General features: G+C 37.0%; 1 protein-coding gene across 2 annotated transcripts; it reads right to left on the minus strand.

The window, feature by feature from the left end:
- Positions 1–1,051: 1,051 nt before the first annotated feature.
- LOC110711295 (protein RNA-directed DNA methylation 3-like) lies at positions 1,052–15,300 on the minus strand. 2 transcript variants are annotated; one of them, XM_021889675.1, is made up of 19 exons: positions 14,999–15,300; positions 13,280–13,521; positions 12,747–12,902; positions 12,497–12,655; positions 12,331–12,414; positions 10,024–10,097; positions 9,559–9,906; positions 9,417–9,468; positions 9,141–9,296; positions 8,914–9,054; positions 8,738–8,834; positions 8,505–8,651; positions 8,378–8,432; positions 8,236–8,303; positions 7,232–7,301; positions 4,915–4,951; positions 4,680–4,722; positions 3,354–4,560; positions 1,052–2,647 (listed from the first exon to the last, which is right to left on the minus strand). In XM_021889675.1, the coding sequence occupies exons 1-19, from the start codon at positions 15,174–15,176 to the stop codon at positions 1,324–1,326; spliced, it is 4,638 nt and encodes a 1,545-aa protein (XP_021745367.1). In that variant the 5' UTR covers positions 15,177–15,300; the 3' UTR covers positions 1,052–1,323. The 2 variants fall into 2 exon arrangements, with proteins under 2 accessions (XP_021745367.1, XP_021745366.1); XM_021889674.1 differs by having other exon boundaries at positions 8,505–8,654.
- Between the last annotated feature and the right edge of the window lie 310 nt (positions 15,301–15,610).

Raw genomic sequence — 15,610 nt, forward strand, 5'->3', positions numbered from 1 at the left:
TGATGGATGAAGGGGAAAGGGGGTGGTTTATGTTCGGGATAGGGTCAGGGCTGCGTAGGGAAAGGGGGTCAGGGCTGCGGTAGGGGTGGGGGAAAGGGAAAGGGGGGCGGGCTGCGTAGGGAGGGGGTGGGTTCGTGCGCCGGCGCCGGCCGAAACTCTGGGTGCCGGCCGCCGACAGGGGGGAGGGAAGGGGTGGCGGTTGTAGGGTAGCAGTGGTGGCTGGTTTTTTTTATTTTTAATTTTTTAATTTTTAATTTATTATTATTTTTTTAAAAAAATAATAAACTTAACGGAACCCTAACAGATTCCTTTAACGGGTAACAAAATTTAAAAAAGTGCATATGTTAGGTAGTAAAATAAAATAAAAGTTTTGATGGGTAGAAAAATTGAAATCGAGTTGTTTCACAAGTAGCAAAAGTAAAAAAAATCCTTCTTTTAATATATAAGTACTACTGAAAAGAGCAAAATTACACCTCAAAAACAATATTGAAAAAACATAAAACAGTATTAAAATTTTTTTTAACAGGCTTAAACTCAAAATAACAGTATTAAAATAGGAAATGATGTTTTTCAAACACTTAACGGATTTTTTTTTTTTCAATGGTGGTATGGACCTTCCTAGTCCCTACCTGGTAGTGGGCAATACTTTCTCCACTAATTATAATTTGAAACAGTTACTCTCTCTCTCTCTCTCTCTCCATAAGACTTAATAAAAATTATCTACGCTTTATTAGTAAAGAATTAGTGATTGAATGTAATTAAATTACCTTCCACGGATTTAATTTAGTTGTCAAATTTCAACTTCTAATGTCCCACTTTGTATTACGTTAGTAAAGTTTTCAACAACAAAATCATTTGATGTACCCCTAAATTCAATCTTAATTGGTCAAAAGTTAATCTAAATGGTGAGAAGCATCACAATAAATAATGTTCCCTTTATTTATTTTTTTTTCCTTTTCCTTGAGTATTCCAACTTGGTGAGATGAATTTGTCAACTGACATTGCTATATCAAATCACACCAATATGAAAAAAAACAAAAAAATATCCACATGAAGCACACAAGATATGCTCGAGGTTTGATCAAATCTTCAAATTTAAAGCACACAAGATTTGCTCGAGTGGAACGGCTAAGACCACCAGAGTAAGATGAATCTTGAGTATAATTATTTACATTGCCAGAAAACATGGTACAGTACCTAGACGCTGACCAGATAACACAATGTAATTTACAAAATAACAAGGTTAGTCCTTAAGTAAGAAGAGTGACTACAAACTGAAAGCTAGTTTCCCCAACCTTCGGCATCACATCTATAGTCAGACCATTAATTTCCCCAAGATCCACCTTGACCTGCATTCTTAGATACATCATTACCCCAGCCGCTTTTTTTATTATTGCCTCCACTACCCCGAGATGAACCACCTCCACTTGCCTTATTCCCATCCTCTTCTTCTGCTTCATTACCATTGCCCCAGCCCTTGCTACTGCCTCCTGTGCTATTGTCAACAATTGTTTTATCACTGCTCCCGCCACCCCATGATGATCCGCCTGCACTTGGTTCATCACTGCTTCTGCCTCCCCAAGACGATCCGCCTGCACTTGGTTTATCACTGCTCTTGCCTCCCCAAGACAATCCGCCAGCACCTGGTTCATCACTGCTTCTGCCTCCCCAAGACGATCCGCCTGCACTTGGTTTATCACTGCTCTTGTCTCCCCAAGATGATCCACCTGCACTTGGTTCATCACTGCTTCTGCCTCCCCAAGACGATCTGCCTGCATTTGGTTCATCACTGCTTCTGCCTCCCCCAGACGATCCGCCGGCACTTGGATCATTACTGCTTCTGCCTCCCCAAGACGATCCGCCTGCACTTGGTTTATCACTGCTCTTGTCTCCCCAAGATGATCCGCCTGCACTTGGTTTATCACTGCTCTTGCCTCCCCAAGATGATCCGCCTGCACTTGGTTTATCACTACTCTTGCCTCCCCAAGACGATCCGCCTGCACTTGGTTTACCACTGCTCTTGCCTCCCCAAGATGATCCGCCTGCACTTGATTCATCACTGCTTCTGCCTCCCCAAGACGATCCGCCTGCACTTGGTTTACCATTGCTTTTTACTACCCAAGATGATTCTCCTGCACTCGGTTCATCACTGCTTCTGCCACCCCAAGACGATCCGCCTGCACTTGGTTTATCACTGCTCTTGTCTCCCCAAGATGATCCACCTTCACTTGGTTTCCCCCATCCTTCATCTTCCCTACCAGTATTAAATCCTTTGCTCCAACTACTTTTATCTCCACTTGTTTTATCACCACTTCCAGTTCCCCAAGAACTACCTACACCTGGCTTTCCCCATCCACTGTCTTCCCCACCCCCATTAGTACCCCTTCCTCTGCTCCAACCGCGTTTATCTCCACCTGTTTTATCGTCACTACCACCTCCCCAAGATGTACCACCTTGGCCTTCATTTTTCCAGCTTGGAAATTGCCCTCGACCACCTGATCTACCACCACCACCTCTACCAGATTGATCACGGCCTCCACGGAAACCTCTGCCTCCTCTTCTCCCACCTGATCCTTGCCCCCAACCAGGCTCTTGATCACTTTCAGAGTTCCTTGAGGTACCATTCCAACCAGTTTGTAGAGAACTTCTGCAAATAGAGAAACAGATCAATTATCACTTTAATTTAAAGAATGTGTCAAGAGTATAGAGTAAGAAAGGGGGGGGGGGGGGGGAACCTACAAAATCAAGCAAGAGAACAAAGCTTGATGCAAAAAATTATTTTCTAAACAAGGGTTGAAACAAGATCCACAAGTGCCAATGAAAAAGAAGAAAAAAGGCCGGCACATTTTCTCCAAACATTTTGTCTAGGTATTTGAACCAAACACAGAAAGGAATGCAACTAGCAAATGTGTAACACAGGCAAGGGAGAGGAGTAACTGAAAAACTTAAGGTCCAAAAAATTATTTTATCTCAATTACACAGTGTAGCACAGAATCACTTTCCAAAAACAGGGAACTAGTCATCATAGATGACAACACAGGTAAGAGAAAGATCATACACCATCAATAGTAGCATATAAAATGGGATCTCAGATCTATTGGCTATCCAAATTAACGCCAAAACAAAGCCCAAAATCCAGCGAGTCAACCATGCTAAAATTTCTTATCAATTCATGCAGAAGAAAAACATTGTTATAAACAGCAAGCAAAAGAAATGCAAAATTTCCAGGTCCTACTCATATCATACAGCATTTTCAAAAGTAAAACATTAGCTAAAATTTAATTGGATTCAGATAAGGAAAGGGCATTAAATTTAAACTAAGATATTAAACAAATTATAAAGATATCACATACTTTTCTGAAGACCAACCACCACCATTCTTATCAGGTTCGTTCGACTTATTCCACCCTTTGCAGCCATCCCCCTTGTTGTCACTCCAGCTTTTGCCCTTGTCCCAACTACTTGCCAGTCCATCATTCTCTACAGATGAATTTCCCCAAGATGGCCCAGGCTGGTCCTTCCAGCCTTTGTTTCCAGAAGAATAATTATCTTGATTGTCATTACCAAATCCAGAAAATTGATCTTTGTCAAATGATATTCCTCTTCCTCTTCCATATTGATCACGGCCACGACCCCTCCCACTTGGGCCACGGCCCCTGTTTAATCCTCTATTATCCTCGAAGTTCTTTGCTTGCCCCCAGGAGTCATTTCCACCTTTATTATCAGCACCAAATCCTCTGCTCCAACTGCCCCCTGCACCATCTCCACCACTCTTCCACCCAGCAGAAACCCTCCCACGAGTATCTGTATTTTGCTCTTGTGAGTTTGTAAAACCCCCAGACCTAGTCTCCCATCCTTTGTTATGACAGAATGGATTATTAACAGAGCTTCCCCATCCATTTCCTCTGTTTGAATTACCCTGGTCGCCCTTCTTATCTACCACTTTTCCCCAAGGATCCTCAGATGGAACAGATACATTTTGCCCATCTTTTTGGCCCCAGCCCGTATTTGTTTCAGCCAAATCCACAGCTTGAGACTGCGAAACAGCTGCTGTGCTACCCCATCCGCTGATCTTACTTGATGTATTCTTTGTGCCCCACCCATCTGCTGCTTTACCCCAAGAATCTTCAGCTGGAGCACTAGGGCACTTAGGTTCAGCTGATGCAACCCCACCTGCTTTACCAAGGCTCTGTTCACCGGATTCCGAACCATTGCCCCAAGATGCACTTTTTGTACATGTTTTCTGTTTACCCCAGCCAGAAGATCCAGGGTCACCAGATGAACCAATATTGTTCCAACCTCCTTGCTCATCAGTACGTTTTCCACTGTCCCAAGAATCAGGCTGGCCCTTCTCAGCACTTTGACTCAACCAACCACTTGCATTTGCATTTTTTTGTCCCTGCATCCATGGGTCAGTCTCATTATCTGCTTTTTCTTGACTTGAACTGCATCCACCAACGCTCCATGAGTTTCCATGATCTCCAACAGGGGCTTTTCCTTTCCCCCAACCAACAGCTGTTTCATCACTGACAGCAACTTTACTGAGCCAAGCAGTATCTTCTACATTTTCAGATTAAATAAGAAAAGTAAGAAATGGTATGGCTATATTAGCTCACATAAATTCATTATCTTAATACTTGTTAAAGATAAAACCAGTCAGGAAAAAAAAAATTGATTACCAGCAGAAGAAGGTAGATCATTTGCAGCAGTACCTGCTTGAAGCTGCATTCACCAAAAGAAACATGGGCTCACTTTAAGAAATAGCATAAGCGCAGACAATGAATTATCAAAAGCTTCATTATTTATTTTTTAGCGTAGAGGCTGATGAGATGCATGTTAGGAAAAGAATAGCGTAAATCCACATGCAATGCAAACTAAGTAAATAAATAAATAAAGAAGGAACAATTAACCAACCGAAGCACCAGAGGACGGAAAGGCAGGCCAAGCACTCCTGCACACATAAATCAAAATCATCAACAATAATCACTAAGTCACAAACATTAAACAGCAGAAGAAAACATACACCAAAAGGATGTAGACAAGGATATGGAAGCTCCTATCGACACCAGCTTCTAACAGGCATTGTATATTTGCATATAAAATACTGGTTAAGCACGTGCAAAAGCAAGCAAACATAATGTCATACCCCGTAAACATTGTCACGATCTAGAATAGAGATTTTATATCAGCTCTCCCCCCTTCCCCCCCCCCCCCCAAAAAAAAAAAAAACAAAAACAAATATATATATATATATATATATATATATATATATATATATATATATATAATTTGCCAATTACTACCGCAAGTTAATACCACTTTATAAATTACTACCACAAATTAAAAAAGTTGTGAATTACTTCCGCAAAAAATTTTAAGATGTTGAGATTACTACCAAACCCCCATTAAACCCAACTATGACGTCATTATATCCCTTTAACCCGTGTTTGACCATGGTTATGGGCTTTAACCAGCCCCCCCCACCAAAAAAAAAGAAAATGGTTTAGGGATATAATGACGTCGTGGTTAAGGGCTTTAACCATGGGTTAAAGTGATATAATGACGTTATAGTTGGGTTTAATGGGGGTTTGGTAGTAATTGCAACATCTTAAAATTTTTTGCGGTAGTAATTCACAATTTTTTTAATTTGCGGTAGTAATTTACAAAGTAGTATTACCTTGCGGTAGTAATTGGCAAATTTTCCATATATATATATATATATATATATTGCTACTGTTGAGAGACGGTCTTTTTCATTGACAAATGATAAAAGAGGAAAAAAAACATTGACAAAGCATGCCGTTTAGTAAATAAATACCACCAGGTTCCATGAACAGTTTTATCTGAAGTACTTTGGTGTGCCTCCTGAGTGAAGAGGACGGTGTTGTTAGGAAATCTTAAGGTTACCCAGCTTAGTTGGCAATGGGAACACCATAATGCAAAAAAAAGCAGAAGAGCAGCCAGACTGGTTAAATTGTAACTAAAGGCTAAAGAAAGAGATACAATTCAGAACCTGTTTCGGTTGTTAAATCTAATGAAATCTACCTTAATTATATTTTAATAGATTTTGTAAATATGTGCCTAAATTGTTTTCAGAGTTTATGCTTCAGATTCAAGGACATACTTCTTTAAGTTTAGAGTAACAATTTGCTGCTGCAGTAGTAGTAGTCTACTGTCACCTAAAACTTCGGTGTGCCAGATATTGGAAACCATAAGCTACCCAGCTTAGGTATGAGCATAAGGTAGCAAAGGGAAGACCATAACACAGAAAGAAGCAAAAGAATAATAAGACTGTTTAACTGTAACTAGAGCCTAAGGGAATAGAATCCATTCAGAACCTGTTCAGAGGTTAATTCTAATGGATTCTACCTTAATTATATTTTTATAGATTTCGTAAATAAGTGCTTAAATTATTTCTGAGTTTATGGTTCTGTTGAAGGACATTTTTTTTAGTTAAGATTAACAATTCACTGTTGTACTCTACTTTCACCTAAAAACCTCAGTGCACCATATATTGGAGCTTCATAACATAGGTTCTTCCAGAACCATTTGCGCTGGCTGCTGTAGCATTTGCAGCATCATAATTTCAGCAGCTACATGGGTCATATTATTTAGAGGTTCGACAGCAACAACAACAACAAAAATACCAAGAACTGAACAGCTGTAGTGCTGTTCAAGGCTTTGTCAAGGGCAAGAGCTCATGATCACAAGAAGAATGGCAGGGTACAAGGAAACAAATGTCTCAGCTTAGCCATGACAGCTGAAAAGGGGGCCAACAGAGTGTCAGCTAAGTTCAACAATAGCAATTAATGGTTCAGATATTACTGGTGTACTGGATAGCACCTCACCAGTTGAGGAGAAGGATGAGCAGCAGGGAAGATAAACTAAAACAGTCGAGAAATATGTACTCCTTTGTTTTATTTTATCCCTACCTTTATAGTTTCCTGGTTAAAAATAGTCTGCTCTATATATATATAAATCATCTACCTTGTCTAAACAACTACAATAAACTTTCCGTGTTGGTTAAATTACCCCAATGCTCTTGCTATGCACTCTCTTTATTCTAAATCCCATGTGACCTACCAACCATCAAGGACAATTCAGTAAAAGAAAAAAAGATGTTAAAATTAACATGCACATAACTGAGCAAGGAAGATCGAAACAAGTGCATACCACCATTTAGGAATAGAGAACACCTCAATTACACTACCCGTATAGAGAAAGAGCATACCTTTCACTTGACAACCCTCCAACATTCCAACCATCACCAATTGTTGAACTGCTAGCTTGTGGTAACCAATCTTCAAAATTTAAACAAAAAAATTCAATATCAGTTTCCAATGCCTAGAACACAAACATCAACAAGAAATCATGGAAAGGGTGCTCCTTAAATCAAATTTCAAATAGGAAAATTGCAACAATATCAATACTGGTAATCAAGCTCATTTTTGCATTCTTAAAAAAAAAAAAAGAAAGAGCTCATTTTTGCACTTCGAATTTTTGAAAACACACATATTAAACTTGTCCAAAATAAGATACAAACAGAGTGCAACAGATGTATCTTTATCTGAATTTCTCAGCACCATACCAACAAATTTCAAAATGGTGAAACAAAGTAGAAACAAGAGGCAGATTTTGAGACAGATAACTGCCATACAGAAGCTGCAGTTTGGTTTCCATTATCATTCTTTTCTCTCTTTCAGAATTTCTGGTCAATCAACAAGGTTTTGTTTTGTTAGGAGGGTCTAATCATAACAATAATGCAATGACTACACTTAAATCATCTGGAGGATGTCTTTGAAGCAAGTATTGAACCTACTACCAATATTCTGGACTAAAATTTTTTAAATTCTTTGAACACCTCTTTCTAGATATATCCATCTGCAAGGTGTATTTGGAGTGATGTTGACATACCTATTTAACCAAAGGGCAAAAATAGGAAAGAGATTAATAGAAGAATCCACTAGGGAGGATGAAAGGGCAGAAAAAAACAAAAAACAAAATGAAAATTGGACATAAGCCCAGCATAATAGCCAAAACATCTTATAAATCATCTTAAACTTCCTCTAAAAAAGAATCCTTAAGGGCTGCCTTCGAAATGTTCAAAACGAACTAGAAATTCAGAAAAGTAAATTTTTTTTTTTTTTTGAAACCTTCAGAAAAGTAAATTGATTATATTGGGTACATGCAATATCCCATAACTGCAAACAAAAAGAAAGTGTAGCAGATTCCTACCGTTCGTGTTGCCTTCAGTGCCAAGTAAATCGAATGGTTTAAATGGAGAACTCGTTTCTGGATGATCTCTGTCACCAAAATTAATCATCAGAGCATGTTACAGCCAACTATACAAAAACCTGCAACTTAGAAAGAAGAATACCCAATTGCTGAGGCCGAATTCTTTCCACGAACCTCAGAAAGATGCTCTCGTTTAACTGTAGAACATTAGCCTCCATAAGGTACCCTTACAGTGTATAAAAGAAATACAACAGCCAGTATGGACAAACCTGTAAGAACCTTATGTTTGGAATCCAGTTTCACAGTGACATCAGAATAACGAACGGCTAAGACACGGCAGAGATATCCCTTTAAGGGACCAATTCGAATTCTTACTGACTGACCAACAGAGAATATTCCATCTTTTTCGGTCTGATCTGCTGCAGTAAAGAACCCAAGTATAAAATAAGGTCAAAAGGAAAGAGATACAATTTAACTTCAAGCATATAGCTCACATGCATACCATCAGCATTATTTCCTCTCTGCCATGGTTTTTGAGGAGACAAAGGTGACTTAGGAGAGGAAGGAACATCTTCAAAGCACGATGGCCCTCCGTCATCCTGTATGAGATCAAAACATCAACAAAATTGGACATCAGAAAACAAATGAAACATAAGGATGAACAGAAACCGCCAATACCTTTCCAAGACAAGCAGTGACAGAATGCTTCACTTTCTCAGTCATCTGGGATTTTGTGCAGAAATAAGCATTATCCAAGTCATCTTCATCATATAAAAAAATGATCCCCCTGTAAACTTGCTTCACAATTCCCTGCCGTCCCTGCAACAAGGATAAAAGAAACTTAATTGAAATAAGCATATATATCGGCAATCTACACTTTGCATCTGTTATAGATAGAACAGAACCTTGATGGGTCCCTCTACAATTCTGACAGTGTCATTTGTTGATATTGTCTTCATACGATGATCTAAAGCTGTAAATTTCTTCTCTAGAGGCACATACTTCAAATCTTTTTGTCCTAGATTCAATGTCGCTGGTCCTTCTAAACCCTCTTTTAAAATCTAAAATAGACAATGACATATCAGAAACAGGCAAAACTGCTATATTTATTGACCCCCCCCCCCCCCAATAACCACCACAAGTCCATCACCCAAAAAAAAGTTTTAAAAAAATTAATAAACCTTGTAGCTCTCATCCTTCTCTATGCCTACAACCATACCAAAATCTCTTTTCCTGCAAAACATGAAAACAAAATAAATGAATTTATTTTGATAAAGCAAAGCAGCCAAAATAGAGACAGAAAGTCTGAAAAATATGGCTCACCCAAAATGAACAAGATCATGGACTTCAAAGCTAGATTGCTCATGAGATCCAGATGAACCCTCTCCTTTACCACCTCCCTTACCACCTCCTTTATCAATATTCACAATTGACTTTTTCTTTGGCTCTCCATAAAGTTGTGAAAGCCACTCCAGATTACCAGAATCATCATTGCTGGAAATCGTGAACTTCTGAAGTTCATCTTGTGTGGGATTAATACCCCAAAAACTCAAAGAATCAATGGATACTTTCTTATACAAAAACCCATCTTTCAGCATCAGGCTATCAAGAAATTCAAACATTTTTCCAGTGTCGCGATCACGCCTGTATTGTATGAGAGGTCGAAACTCCCTGAGGTCAAAACTCAAAAGTCAACGTAAAATTAACAAAAGCAGCCTTATAAAATAAATAAATAAAAATGGACCATGCAAACTAAATAGCTACGACAAAAGGAGAGATATCAATTACTCCAGATCACATGAGCTTATCAATCTTGCTGCTGGTACAGTTCCCTTTGTTCTCTTTGAATTTGCACCACCACCCTGTATAACAAAATAAAATAATAATAAAATAAAATTAATAAATAAGAAATATATATATATATATATATATATATATATATATATATATTGCACCACCATTAACATATATACCTTTGAAAATCATAATAAAGAACCTGTTCTACCGATACTAAGTAAAAGAACTTGTAATAACAAACTTCTTATAAAGGACTTGGGACATCCACAAGAATACATAGTTTAAAGGGCATCCCATGCACCTTACAACTTTCACACAAGAAACCAATGATATTTTACAGCAGAAGATAAATGGTATGTAGCCTATAGCACGGAAAAACATATATTTTATGAGTCTTTGTAATATTAGTACTACTACAGTACTACCTCAACTTCACAATCTTGTTAACATATTCTGTCTGTTTCGTAACTTTCTTAGATATCTACTTATTATTCTATTGATTGAAAAACCCATAATACTACTATGTTACCCCAAGCCCCACAAAATTTTCACCTTTCCACTCATTCTCCTTACTTTATCCACCTATTTTTTACACCTACCCACCTCATTACACTCTCTTACTTCATCCACCTACCCACCTTATTACACTCTCTTACTTCATCCACCTACCCACCTTATTACACTCTCTTACTTTATCCACCTTTGTATTACACCCACCCACCTTTTTACAATCTCTCTCCTTTGCCTAAAATATTGTGCAAGCTAATAATGCTAAGAGCATTTTGAAACAAAGGTAGTATATTAAAATCTATGGCTCCATTGAAGTTAGGCTTTTATCTTATCCTTATACTAAGAAAGAGATGTTCACATAGAGTCCATAGTGCAATGCATAATAATTTCCTAATGCTTCACAGCATAATAATTTAATTGATCTACTACACTTACGTCCAATAGCTGCTAATGATTAGTGATTTTTAGGGTAAATGAGCTTGAATGTATATAAATCAAAGAAAATTGCAAGCACATTGTACTTTAGCAAATGTGTCTCAAAGTTACAATAGCTAGTCATGTTCATATTTAACAGATTAGTTGGCATACACAATATACTTGAAGAATGATAACTAGCTAGGCTCTCAAAATACATTACAGGTTTTCTCAACTATATGACATAACAACCTCCTCCTTGTTTACTTTATGTCCCTCTAAAGACCATAAAAAACTGGAGGATGAACAAAGTAATTGGACTTATTATTAAAAGTCTTTAAGATAAAGAATAGATAGAGAGATTCTTTTTAGGATGATTCAAGCCACACTCATTCAGTGTTTCTTTTCTTGTATCCAATTTTATTATGTCCCCTTTCAGGATGCCCATAAGTGTGAAAAAAACTAGGATATTAAAGTAAATTATGATAACCTTTCCACACTGTGATGACTTTTTACAAATTGAAGCACTCAAAACAACCCATAAACCCTAACTAGCAAAATTGCGGCCAATTTAACAACATTGTTCTCAAGTATAGTGCCCAGAAGTTAAGTGACGACAAATTTCTTGAAATTAACATGACATATCCCCTAACCTTCTTTAGCTTTGTAACCATCTTCATGCTTTCTAACCAGAAAAAGAAAGCAAGATTTAAAAAAATAGTGGAATGTCAAACTAACTGCACAGAGATACCTGACCACAGAAAATTCTACCTTCCCTGAAAATTCATGGTAATTGTAACACTCCAAATTTAAGAATGCAAAGTTTTGTAATTCTGATATGGTTGAAATCATGAACATTGTTGCAGAAACACTTTCACACAGAGTGTGTATGTTTTCCACTGTAATGAGCTATTGAGCTCAAAATTCTTTACAATACAAAATTTTAATAATTTTTTAACCATGAAATGATAGCAGTGCATCCCAATTTTTTACAGCTTAAAAGCTCAAATTTAAAAATGAAGACAATGCAAAGCAGCCCATGATTAACAAGTAAAGAAAGATACAATTACTTGGGAACCATAGTCATGAAGATGAATTTTCTCACATTGCAAAAGCAAGATCTTCATAGCATATCAACTAAAGGGAAATGGCAGCTATATTGCTATAAGCATGCCTACTGACTCACTTTGAACATTATTACACACGAGCATGAAGTAACGGAGTCAAAGTAATTTGCTAAGATGTGGAATGTCACATGATAATTTCAAAAAGTACGCTATGATAAAATCTTGTCTTAAAATATAAGAATTACTAACATGTTCGAAGCCAAAATCATATAGTAAAGAAACTCGGATATAAGACTAAGAATATTACATATTTTGCTGTAAGAGCCTGCAAATCAATTCTTGGGATCAACTTAACTGTTGCTCTTTTTCGCTCATTGTTGATAGCCACCACCTACAACAATATGAGGTCCAATTGAGAAGCAAATACTAGGACCTAATGTATGTTAGCAAGTTGTAATAAAAATCTACCAAACCTGTGCTAAGTCACCCCTGTAGATTCCATTCTTTACCCGTGCCCATGAACCCTCTTTGACTTCATGATACCTCTTTTTAACAACCAAGAGGTGACCAACTTCATTTGGCGGTACAGGTGTTACAAGGCTAAAGTATACATCAGCAAGCTGGTTACATGCCTAAAAATCCATTTAAATGAAGATTTTTTTAGACAAGAATGCACAGTGAGGCTAAATTGAAGAGAAAAGAGGGCCACTTAAATAAAATTACCTCTGCTACATCAGACTGCCTTTCTGCTTCAACAAATACAAATCCTTTAATGTGCTCCACAGCAAATGCAGATATTATCTGCAGCTTTGTTCCTAAGACTTTCAAATCTACATACTTTTGAATCAGGCAAAACACAGTATTTTTTTCTCGCCCAACCTACATGTAGAGGAAAAGTAGTGTTCATAAAATTAAATTGTGCAAAATAGATGGAGACATAACAATGACATTTAGAGCACGTTTGGTAAGAGTACTTATTTGGTTGGAAACGGATTCAACTAAACCATCATCATTACTTCGTGTTTGGTTAGAAGGTTTAGGCAACATTTACCATTACCTAGGGATAAAGGTTTCCACCTAATTGTTACCTCTCTTACCCTTACCCTCCTCAAACAAAAAAAGATGAAGTTCCCCTCTTTTATTTGTTTTCTTTCCACTCCATTTCCAATATTCATACCAAATGCTCCCTTTAGTGATGAAATAAAATAAATATTTGAGAATAGCCATTTAATTTTGATGCCAAGAGTAAATCATACCTTACATTTAACCTTCCAGATGGTCGGTTCCCCAGAAGGCATAAGTTCACTATTGTCTACAGATCTTTTAGACTCATTATCATCTTCAGCATACCTAACATACCCCCTCCTATAACGCTCTGTTATCATTTTCTCCAGTTCATCACCACTCAACTCTTCTTCTTTAGGGATAAAAGGGACCTGAACAAATTTTCCAGGCTCACTTTTGACTTTAGGATCCTCTAAATAATCGGCCAAGAAATCTGGTCAATAACACAGAGCAGAGATATCAGTTGGAATGGATTGCACAAAGAACCGATAAATAATTAAATATTCACACGCCAGCAGGAACACATGTTTATGCTAATGTTTCTAAAATAGGAAAGAAACAATACTAACAATTAAAACACACAAATTTCATTGTAAAATTTTCATTAACTTAACCAACTACAAGAAACAAAGGCATTGAAATTTTGAATCATCCAAAAACACGTCAAAAAATTTAAAAAAAATCATAATAATGACAATAAACAAGCAATTATGCACTACAGTTTAACAATAAAACCACCTAGATTTCTTGAACCAATTACAGTACAAATGGTGACCCTGAACCCCAAAATTCAGGGAAAAGAGCTTCAAAAATGCTACTGTAAAAGATTACCAGACACCACCAAAATCACAAATAAAAATACCCCACTCAATTTTTTTCTATTTTAAACCAAAGGAAAATTTATCAGGAACTACACGCTTAATAAGGGTATTTGAAAATAACTACCCACTAAAAAATTTTATCAAAAAAACTACCCCCTAAATTTAAAAAGTTAGAGTAGCACTACCCATTTGCATTTTCGGCGAGAATGTCCGGCACATGGGCCCACTTTTTCAATTTTTCTCTGAAAAGACACGATGCAATGACAAATTAGACCTTAATTTGTAACTCTAAGATAACCAATTTGAATTAAAAGTAATAAATTCAACCAATTTCAAATTATCCCCAATTTCTAAGAACCCTAATTTTTCTAATCGTTACACCCTAACATCAAAATTCATAATTAATGGATTAAAAGAGAAGAATTACCTATGAATTGCATACCCTACTTGTTTTCACTTCGTTTCATAAGAAAAATTGAAAAAGTGGGCCCCACACGCCGGACTTTCTCGTCGGAAAATGCAAATGGTTTTTTTGATAAATTTTTTTAGTGGGTAGTTTCCAAATGCCCCTATTTAGCATTTAGTTCCTAACAATTTTTCCTAAACCAAATACCCACATTTCTCATTTTTCAACAAGCACCCACATGTCTTATTTTTCAACAAGCACCCACCCACATTTCTTATTTTTCAACAAGCACCCACATTTCTTTCTTTCTGTTTTTTTAAAGTGGTTCTTCAACCTGTAAACTATGGAATGTGGGTGCGTCTTCCAAAAATAAAAAAATAAAATAAAAAACCTTCGTAATATAGCATAAAACATACAAATAAATAAAACCAACAAGCCATAAAATTTTAAAAATTTCAGGAACACCCAAAAACATTTATCCATAACTACGTAAGAAAAAAAAAAAAAAAAAAACCCACCCAGATTCCAGAAATTTTTACATGCATAAACCCTTAAAACCAAAATTGAGGTAAAGAAGATAAATGTATGTTAATTACACAAAATCAAGTTGATATGAAACCCTAAAAAATGATGTCTTTACAATTAGAAGAGAATCGGAAAATGAAAGAAAAATTAAACCAAACCATCATCAAAAAAGTCATCGCTGCCGCTATCGCTGGCACCGCCATCTTCAACGGCAGTGTCTTCGAAGAACTGTAGAATGCTGCGATTTCTCTTGCTTTTACCACCATTACCGTCGTCTCGTTTTCTCTTTCCGAATGAATCGTTACCGTCGGCTATTCCCTTCCCTTTCGACGCCATTTCTGAGCAGGTCAAGAAGATACTGGCATGAGTAAGAGCATACACTAGAGAGAAAAGAGTGAGAGAGAGAGATGTTTAGTGTGATCGGCTTCTGGGTCATTGAATTTGTTTGACGGGTTCGTAACTTCGTATTATATGATATTTTTTCTGCGTTATTGTAGGTGGTTAAAGTTTGACCGACATATAATTTTAGACAATTTAATTGAATTAAATAAAATAAGAGGTAAATAGGGTAGATGGAGTATACAAAATTATAAAAGAAAGATAATGGAGTACGATATTTAAGATGATTTGCTTATGGCCATGTTTGGTAAATGGCTTTTAGGTGGCTTTTTGGTTAGCTGTTGGCTTTTGGCTTTTTTATGAGGTCAACAGCCAAAAAATATGTTTGGTAATTGGCTTTTTAGCCAGGAAAAAGCTGGCTTTTAAGCCAA

Source organism: Chenopodium quinoa, unplaced genomic scaffold (genome assembly GCF_001683475.1).
Source record: "Chenopodium quinoa cultivar QQ74 unplaced genomic scaffold, ASM168347v1, whole genome shotgun sequence".
Taxonomy (NCBI): domain Eukaryota; kingdom Viridiplantae; phylum Streptophyta; class Magnoliopsida; order Caryophyllales; family Amaranthaceae; genus Chenopodium; species Chenopodium quinoa.

Bases quoted from the DNA above. Each gene is read 5' to 3' on its own strand.
- LOC110711295 (XM_021889674.1), bottom strand. From the start codon at position 15,176: ATGGCGTCGAAAGGGAAGGGAATAGCCGACGGTAACGATTCATTCGGA. The intron at 9,297-9,416 runs GTTTATTAATTT...TGTCTATTTTAG, and splicing joins AGAAGGATGAGAGCTACAAG to ATTTTAAAAGAGGGTTTAGA. The intron at 4,952-7,231 runs GTATGCTCTTTC...TTATGTGTGCAG, and splicing joins GGAGGGTTGTCAAGTGAAAG to GAGTGCTTGGCCTGCCTTTC.